The sequence below is a fragment of the Mirounga leonina genome, unplaced genomic scaffold (genome assembly GCF_011800145.1).
Source record: "Mirounga leonina isolate KUSES-001 unplaced genomic scaffold, KU_Mleo_1.0 Mir_101799, whole genome shotgun sequence".
Classification (NCBI taxonomy): domain Eukaryota; kingdom Metazoa; phylum Chordata; class Mammalia; order Carnivora; family Phocidae; genus Mirounga; species Mirounga leonina.
The window spans coordinates 1,140,460-1,149,912 of record NW_023270210.1 but is presented as its reverse complement, the minus strand read 5'-3'; the positions used below and the strand labels follow the sequence as shown (position 1 = coordinate 1,149,912).

Below are 9,453 nucleotides of genomic sequence, written 5' to 3'. Positions count from 1 at the left end.
TTATTTATTTATTTATTTATTTATTTATTTATTTATTTATTTATTTAAGAGAGAGAATGAGATAGAGAGAGCATGGGGGGGGGGAGGGTCAGAGGGAGAAGCAGACTCCCCGCTGAGCAGGGAGCCCGACGCGGGACTCGATCCCGGGACTCCAGGATCATGACCTGAGCCGAAGGCAGTCGCTTAACCAACTGAGCCACCCAGGCGCCCCTCAAATAAATAAAATCTTAAAAAAAAAAAAAAGACTCAAAGTATGAGCTGAGGCAAATTCCTCTCCATCTGTGAACCTGTGAAACCATACAAGTGTGTGCTTCCAAAATACAATGGTGGGATAAGCATAGGATAGACATTCTCATTCCAAATGGGATAAATAGGAAAGAAGAAAAGAGTGACAAGTCCTAAGTAAGTTTATTTCAGGCAGAGAGAGAGCAAGTGAGAGAGCATGAGCAGGGGAGAGGAGGGGCAGAGGGAGAAGCAGACACTCTGCTGAGCAGGGAGCCCGACGATGTGGGGCCCAATCCCAGGGCCCTGGGATCATGACCTGAGCTGAAGGCAGACACTTAACCGACTGAGCCACTCAGGCACCCCAATTTATCAGATTTTCTAATTGTTCTTAGTGAGAGTGTTGTTTTAATGATCTGATCTGTGTAATAAACTACCTGAAATTATTCTGGCTTAAAACAGTAATCATTGAGGGACGCCTGGGTGGCTCAGTTGGTTAAGTGTCTGCCTTCGGCTCAGGTCATGATCCCAGGACCCTGGGATCCAGTCCTGCATCAGGCTCCTTGCTCAGCGGGGAGCCTGCTTCTCCCTCTGCCCCTCTCCCTGCTTATGCGTTCATTCGCGCACGCGATCTCTCTCTCTCTCTGACAAATAAATAAATAAATCTTAAAAAAAAAACCCAATAATCATTGTATTATATTTTACAATATTTTGGGTCAGAAATCTGGGTATTATTGGCTATGTGGCTAACAGAGACCTGAGGTAATGACAGAAAATGGAGCTGTAAAGGCTGAAAAAGCAAGAAAAAGTGGAACAGAAAGAAGAAGAAGATGATAAGAAAATGACAAGGAGTGTGAAGGTAAGGATGGCAATGATGATTATTTTGCTGAAAAAGGTGGTTTTAATAGAGATTTTTTTGTCTCTAAAGAAGTTAACTCCTCCATTACCAATCTCATAACTTTTAAAGTTAAAAAAGGAAATTCAATGGAATAAACCTAACCTAAGAGGAAAGGACCTGTACTCAGAAAACTATAGAATACTCATGAAAGAAACTGAGGAAGACACAAAGAAATGGAAAAACATTCCATGCTCATGGATTGGAAGAACAAATATTGTTAAAATGTCTGTGCTACCTAGAGCAACCTACACATTCAATGCAATCCCTATCAAAATACCATCAACTTTTTTCATAGAACTGCAACAAATAATCCTAAAATTTGTATGGAACCGGAAAGGACCCTGAATAGCCAGAGGAATGTTGAAAAACAAAAGCAAAGCTGGCGCAATCACAATGCCAGACTTCAAGCTCTATTACAAAGCTGTCATCATCAAGACAGTATGGTACTGGCACAAAAACAGACACATAGATCAATGGAACAGAATAGAGAGCCCAGAAATGGACCCTCAACTCTATGGTCAACCAATCTTCGACAAAATAAGAAATATGGAATGGAAAAAAGACAGTCTCCTCAACAAATAGTTTTGGGAAAATTGGACAGCCACATGCAGAAGAATGAAACTTACACCATACACAAAAATAGACTCAAAATGGAGGAAAGACCTAAATGTGAGACAAGTATCCATCGAAATCCTAGAGGAGAACACAGGCAACAACCTTCTCGACCTCAGCCACAGCAACTTCTTGCTAGACACGTCTCCAAAGGCAAGGGAAACAAAGGCAAAAATGAACTACTGGGACGTCATCAGGATAAAAAGCTTTTGCACAGCAAAGGAAATTGTCGGCAAAACCAAAAGACAACCTGCAGAATGGGAGAAGATATTTGCAAATGTCTTATCAGATAAAGGGTAGTCTCCAAAATCTATAGAGAACTTACCAAACTCAACACCCAAAGAGCAGATAATCTAGTCAAAAAATGGGCAGAAGGGCGCGTGGGTGGCTCAGTCATTAAGCGTCTGCCTTCGGCTCAGGTCATGGTCCCAGAGTCCTGGGATCAAGTCCCACATCGGGCTCCCTCCTCAGCAGGAAGCCTGCTTCTCCCTCTCCCACTCCCCCTGCTTGTGTTCTCTCTCTCGCTGTGTCTCTCTCTGTCAAATAAATTAAAAAAAAATTTTTTTTAAAAATGGGCAGAAGACATGGACAGACATTTCTCCAAGGAATACCTACAAATGGCCAACAGACACATGAAAAAATGCTCAACATCACTCAGCATCAAGGAAATCCAAATCAAAACCTCCATGAGATACCACCTCACACCAGTCAGAATGGCTAAAATTAACAAGTCAGGAAACGACAGACGTTGGCGGGGATGCAGAGAAAAGGGAACCCTCCTACACTGCTGGTGGGAATGCAAGCTGGTGCAGCCACTCTGGAAAACAGTATGGAGGTTCCTCAGAAAGTTGAAAATAGAGCTACCCTTGGACTCAGCAATTGCACTACTGGGTATTTACCCCAAAGATACAAATGTAGGGATCCGAAGGGGTACGTGCACCCCAATGTTTTAGCAGCAATGTCTACAATAGCCAAACTATGGAAGGCGCCCAGCTGTCCATCGACAGATGAATGGATAAAGAAGATATGGTATATATATATATATATATATATATATATATATATATATATATACACAATGGAATATTATGCAGCCATCAAAAAGAATGAAGTCTTGCCATTTGCAACCATGTGGATGGACCTAGAGGGCATTACACTAAGTGAAATAAGTCAATCAGAGAAAGACAAGTATCATATGATCTCACTGATATGTGGAATTTAAGAAACAAGGCAGAGGATCATAGGGGAAGAGAAGGGAAAATGGAACAAGATGAAATCAGGGAGGGAGACAAACCATAAGAGAGTCTTAATCTCAGGAAGTGAGAGAATGAGACAACACAGTCTGTTAAGACATAGAACAGGGATTGGCAAACTACAGCCTCCTGGCCAAATCCAGCTCAGGGCCTCTTTTTTAATAACCCATGAGCTAAGGACTTGACTTGGGGACATGGAGAAAGCCAGCTGGTCATGTGTGGTTAGGTACGCCGACGGAAGCACCGGTTCTGAGGCGAAGTGGGCATTACGGGGCGGGGGAGGGGCCAGGCTTAGCAGGAACAGTCACGTGCTCAGAGGCTTTAGGGGTTGCGCCGTGGCAGTCTGAGCATGCCGGGGCAGGGCCGGCTCGGAGGATTCCTGTTCGCGGAGCGGCACTAAGGGGGCGGAACTTCACAGGCGAGCAGAGCACGGATTGGGTACAGAAAAAACGTACGGGGTCTCTAGGGCTGTTTGGTGGGAACCAATCACGAGTCAAGAGGCACTACCAGGGGTGTGTTTGCGCAGGCGTTCTGGGGTGTCCCAAGTTGCAATGCGCGCGAAGGGGGGAAGTTTTGTCAGGAAGCGCTTTGTCCTTCGGGTGGCGGGTGAGCTGAGAGGGCTGTACGGGAAGGCGCAGGTGCTGTGGGCATTATGATGAGTGCGCCAGGTGGTCCTGGCGAACCCCGTGACCCTGGTGACCCCAGCGAGCCCGAAGGCCTGGGCAGTCCCGGAGGTCGCGGCGCTGAGGGAGAGGCGGGCGCCGCTTCTGGTGGCGTGTCCCAGATGGAGCAGGCCCCCCACGCCCCAGGGCCTGACGGAGATGCGGCACCCGCGGCTGGAGGTCCTGGGCACCGACTGCTCCAGTTGTATCCTATTCACGGAGCCCCTGCGGGCTGGGCGGCTCGGGGAGGGGCTGGAGGTGGTTTGATGGGGCACACAGGCAAGCGGGCTTGCAAGGGGAGCAGGAGGGCGCTCTGGACATCTGGAGGGTGTCGGCTAGGGGTTGGCCTGTGCTGACAGGGTGGTGGCGGCGGGGGGACAAGCAGCCTGAGGGGGAAGAGGCGGTGGCGGCCGTGCCGTCCAGGGTGGCCGATGTGTGTAGGGTCAGCCTGGCGGGGGGAGACGGGCCTTATGGGGGAGGAGGCCTGTGGCAGAGGCAACACTGATACCGTGGATGGTTCCTTAACCATACCCCCCAGCATCCTCACTATACCTTTCCCGTCGCCCGTGGAGGCGGAGATTGCCGAGCGGTTCATGACTCCAAATGCTGAACTCCGAGGGCCAGCTCGGAAGGAGCTCAGTGTGAACGGCAGCGTCCTGACTGTGTTAGTTCTAGAATGGTCGCGGGGGAGGGTGGTGGCAAGTGGCCAGGGACAATGTGAGTTCCGGAGGAGCTGTAATGGAAACCGGGAGGGAATAAGTGTAAGGAAGGAGTGTTGCTGTGTGAAGGGGCAGATGGGGGAATGTACCCCTCCGCCCCTCTAACTTGAATTTTACTTTTTCTTCCCTGTTAGCCGATTGACTGCTGAGGACCCTGGCCAACTCCAAATGTCCGTCACCTCCTGTCTTGACCAGGTTTCCCTGGTGATGCGGATCATACAGCGCGTTGTGCCTCCCTTTTTTGCTAAGCCGCAGCAGGAAAAAGGGGGCTAGACCCAACCGCATGTCCCGGCCTAGGCACCCCGCTGGCGCACTGATGCATTGGTTGCCTAATCTTTTGCCTGTACTGGCCCTTGGCTGCTTGGGATCCATGTGTTTTGTTTGGTAGTTAAATGTTTGATAAATACAGAAAATAGAACAGCTACTATTCTGTGTCTGAGTTTAATTTTAGCTTCTCCACCTCCTAATATTCTTGCCTTTGTTCTCACGTTGGAGGGGAGGTTCTGGGATTCAGATATTCAAGTAGGATAAGGCAACTGAAGACAATTTAGGAAATGGGAGAAATAATTGTGTCCTGTTACTCAGCATGAACTACCGCCAGCTACTAAGGAATATTTCCTTGGTTTTATAGTTGTACTTACATATTAATGTAGAACATCAGCATACTAAGTAAGGTCTCGTGCCTTATTGGCCTTGGTTCAGACCTGTGAAGAAAAGTGCTGGGGCTATTGGTTAAGTGGGCCCCACTCCACCCTCTATACTCACCTATCATCTAAGACCTCATTCCCTGAGGCTCCCTGGGATTTCCAGAGCTCCTTCCTTCGTGTGGCTCTCTCTCGCAGCATCTCTCCCCAGTGTTTTTCCCGTTTATTACGCTGCTGCTTTCTTCCCTAAAGTCATGACAAGGGTCCTTGAGGAAAACAAAAAGGGCAAGTGGTCTTCCTCAGGTGGGGAGGAGAGATGAAGTAGATGATTATTCCCTGCCTTCCCCTGAAAGATGCCCTTATTTAACACCACTGGGGGGCTGCTTACGAGGCACCAGAGTGGCCGAGGACAGGAATGGGCGAGGCCCCAGGGCAAGAGGTGAGTCTCTGGGAGGAAGAGAGGAGGAACAAAGTGTTGTCTGAGGGAGAATCAATACTGTTTGCAGAGAGACACTGAGCTGTGTAGAACGCTGTGACTACATGTTTATGAATTTGTACCTGGGTGTCTGTAAATAGGTCTGCTGGAAGAAGTTGGGAAAATAAAGGCAAACCTGTCTTGTCTGTAAGGAAGATGTCAAAGCAAGACCGTGACCAGTGTCTAGAATGGCTTCTGGCTTGAGGAAGCATTTCATTGAGCAATGTTACCAAAGAGAGCCCCAGCCTGGGACTCAACTGTCTCTGTCAGTCCTGTTCTTTCTTACTTTCTACTGGGCAGGCAGCTTTTTTAAAAAAGATTTTATTTATTTATTTGACAGAGAGAGAGGGAGAGAGAGAGAGAGCACAAGTAGGCAGAGTGGCAGGCAGAAGCAGGCTCCCGGCTGACCAGAGAGCCCGACGTGGGGCTCGATCCCAGGGTCCTGGGATCATGACCTGAGCTGAAGGCAGATGCTGAACAGACTGAGCCACCCAGGTGCCCCTGGGCAGGCAGCTTTAATCTCTGAGGCATGTGCAGGGGGGACCTGAAGTCAGAGAACAAGGATGTTTCAACATATGCACATCTATAAATGTGAAACATCACATTGCTACAATGAAAGATAAAAATCATAGGATCATCTCCATAGATGCAGAAAAAGGATTTGACAAAATACAACATGTTTTCATCATAAAAACCTTGAATAAATTGGGTATAGAATTAATATACCCCAATCTAACAAAGGCCGTATATGATAAACCCCGCAGCTAACATCATACTTAATGGCGACAAGTTGAAAGCTTTCCCTCTAAAATCAAGAACAAGGCATGGCTGGTCAGAGGCATACTCAGTTAAATTTCAATCCTTAAATTTTAAATTTATTGAGAATTGGTTTTTGGCCCAGCAAACACATACAAAACGTATTTGTACTTGAAAAGAATGTGCAGTATACACACATCTGAAATTTAGATTTCGAATCTAGTGTCCTAAAAACATCAAGTTAGCTGATACTATTGATCAGATGTTCTATGTCAGGAGCCAATAAACTTTTAACATAAAAGAGATGCTGAGCTGGATTTGGCCAGGAGGCTGTAGTTTGCAATCCCTGTTCCATGTCTTAACAGATTGTGTTGTCTCGTTCTCTCATCCGCTGAGAGCAGATGTTAACATCTCCAAGTGTGATTTTGGACTTGTCCCTTTCACCTATTAATCCTATCAATTCTTGCATCATGTATTTTGAAGGTATGTTATTGGCACAAACATATTTATGACCATTTTCTCTTCCAGATGGATTATTTGCTACTTTTACTATTATGAAATGTACAGTTTTCCTTGAAGTCTGATTCATCTAATACTGATATAACCACATCAGCCTTCTTTGTACTATTTATTTGTAAGTCCTTTTCCATCCTCTTACTTCCAACCTACCAGTGTCTTTATATTTTAATTATGTGGCTCAAGTAGACAGCACGTAGTTTGGTCTTTAAAAAAAGAATCTAACAATGTCTGCTTTTAAACGGGATTGTTTGTCAAATTCACATTTAATATAATTACTGATATTGTTGGATTTAAGTCTGCCATTTCGCTATTCATTTTTCTTTGTCCTTCCTCTTTTTTTGTTTTTGCTCAACTTATCTGAGGCAAAATGCACACACGGAAAATTACACACATTTTAAGTATACAGTTTTATGAGTTATGACAAAGTTGTACATAGCAAAAGTCAAGATACATTCCCATCACTCTCACAATTCCCCCTGTGCCTCTGTATGGACACTCTCCTCCTCTACATTCTGCCCTCAGATAACAAATAGAGCTTAGATTTGCCTTTTCTAGAATTTCCAAGAATCATACAGTAGGGGGGGCGCCTGGGTGGCTCAGTCGTTAAGCGTCTGCCTTCGGCTCAGGTCGTGGTCCCAGGGTCCTGGCATCGAGCCCGGAGTCGGGCTCCCTGCTCGGCGGGAAGCCTGCTTCTCCCTCTCCCACTCCCCCTGCTTGTGTTCCCTCTCTCGCTATCTCTCTCTCTGTCAAATAAATAAATAAAATCTTAAAAAAAAAAAAAGAATCATACAGTAGGTACTCTTTGGAGTCCACCTTTCTTTACTTAGCATAATGACTTGGGGATTCATCCAAGTTGTTGGGTGTATCAGTAATTCATCCCTCTTTGTTACCGGCTGGTATTCCATTGCATGGAAGTACCATAATTTGTTTAACCATTCACCTGCTGATGGACATTTGGCTTGTTTCCAAATTGGGGTTATTATTAATAAAGTTGATATGAAAATTCATGTACAAGTCTTTTCGTGGACATATATTTTTATTTCTCTTGTGTAAATAGCAGAAGTGAGATTTCTGGGTCATATGGTAAGTATAAGTTTACTTTTTTAAATTTTAAATTCAATTAACTAACATATAGTGTATTATTAGTTTCAGAGGTAGAGTTCAGTGATTCATCAGTCTTATATAATACCCAGTGCTCATTACATTACATGCCATCCTTAATGTCCATCACCATCCCCCCACCTCCTCCCCTCCAGCAACCCTCAATCTATTTCCTATGATTAAGAGTCTCTTATGGTTTGTCACCCTCTCTGATTTTATCCTGTTTCATTTTTCCCTCTTTCCCTATGATCTTCTGGTTTGTTGCTTAAATGCCACATATGAGTGAGATCAAATGATAGTTGTCTCTCTCTGACTGACTTATTTATTTCACTTAGCATAATACCCTCTAGTTCCATTCATCTCATTGCAAATAGCATGATTTCATTTTTTTTGATGGCTGAGTAGTATTCCATTGTGTATATATATACCATATCTTCTTTATCCATTCATCTGTCGATGGACAGCTGGGCTCTTCCCATAGCTTGGCTATTGTGGACATTGCTGCTATAAACACTGGGGTGCAGGTGGCCCTTCGGATCACTCCATTTGTATCTTTGGGGTAAATACCCAGTGGTGCAATTGCTGGGTCCTAGGGTAGCTCTATTCCTCTGTTTTTGAGGAACCTCCATACTGTTTTCCAGAGTGGCTGCACCAGCTTGCATTCCCACCAACAGTGAAGGAGGGTTCCCCTTTCTCCAAGTCCTCGCTGACATTTGTCATTTCCTGACTTGTTAATTTTAGCCATTCTGCCCGGTGTGAGGTGGTATCTCACTGTGGTTTTGATTTGTACTTCCCTGATGCTGAGTGATGTTGAGCATTTTTTCATGTGTCTGTTGGCCATTTGTAGGTCTTCTTTGGAGAAATGTCTGTCCATGTTTTCTGCCCATTTTTTGACTGGATTATTTGCTCTTTGGGTGTTGAGTTTGGTAAGTTCTTTATAGATTTTGGAGACTACCCTTTATCTGATAAGACATTTGCAAATATCTTCTCCCATTCTGCCGGTTGTCTTTTGGTTTTGTCGACTATTTCCTTTGCTGTGCAAAAGCTTTTTATCTTGATGAGGTCACAATAGCTCATTTTTGCCTTTGTTTCCCTTGCCTTTGGAGATGTGTCTAGCAAGAAGGAGCTGCGACTGAGGTCGAAGAGGTTGCTGCCTGTGTTCTCCTCAAGGATTTTGATGAATTCCTCTCTCACATTTAGGTCTTTCATCCATTATGAGTCTATTTTTGTGTATGGTGTAAGAAAATGGTCCAGTTTCATTCTTCTGCATGTGTAGTTTTCCCAACACCATTTGTTGAAGAGACTGTCTTTTTTTCCCATTGGATATCCTTTCCCGTGGCAAGTGTAAGTTTACCTTTAAAAGAAACAGAAGAACTGTTTTCTTTTCTTTTTTAAAAAAGATTTTATTTATTTATTTATTTATTTATTTGACAGAGAGAGAGAGAGATAGCGAGAGAGGGAACACAAGCAAGGGGAGTGGGAGAGGGGGAGAAGCAGGTTTCCCGCTGAGCAGGGAGCCCGATGTGGGGCTCAATCTCAGGACCCTGGGATCATGACCTGAGCCGAAGGCAGACACTTAACCGACTGAGCCA

The 9,453-nt window shown here is 45.0% G+C and overlaps 1 protein-coding gene across 1 annotated transcript; it reads left to right on the top strand.

Annotated features, from left to right (window-relative positions):
• Positions 1-3,558: 3,558 nt before the first annotated feature.
• Positions 3,559-4,688, top strand: LOC118014041 (cancer/testis antigen 1-like). The gene is made up of 3 exons (XM_035010054.1): positions 3,559-3,852; positions 4,186-4,311; positions 4,501-4,688. Exons 1-3 carry the CDS (start codon positions 3,638-3,640, stop codon positions 4,637-4,639), a joined length of 480 nt encoding a protein of 159 aa, XP_034865945.1. The 5' UTR covers positions 3,559-3,637; the 3' UTR covers positions 4,640-4,688.
• Positions 4,689-9,453: the final 4,765 nt, after the last annotated feature.

Coding starts and splice junctions, on each gene's coding strand:
- LOC118014041 (XM_035010054.1), top strand. CDS start 3,638: ATGATGAGTGCGCCAGGTGGTCCTGGCGAACCCCGTGACCCTGGTGAC. Junction 3,853..4,185: donor GGGCACCGACTGCTCCAGTT/GTATCCTATTCA, acceptor CATACCCCCCAG/CATCCTCACTATACCTTTCC. Junction 4,312..4,500: donor AACGGCAGCGTCCTGACTGT/GTTAGTTCTAGA, acceptor CTTCCCTGTTAG/CCGATTGACTGCTGAGGACC.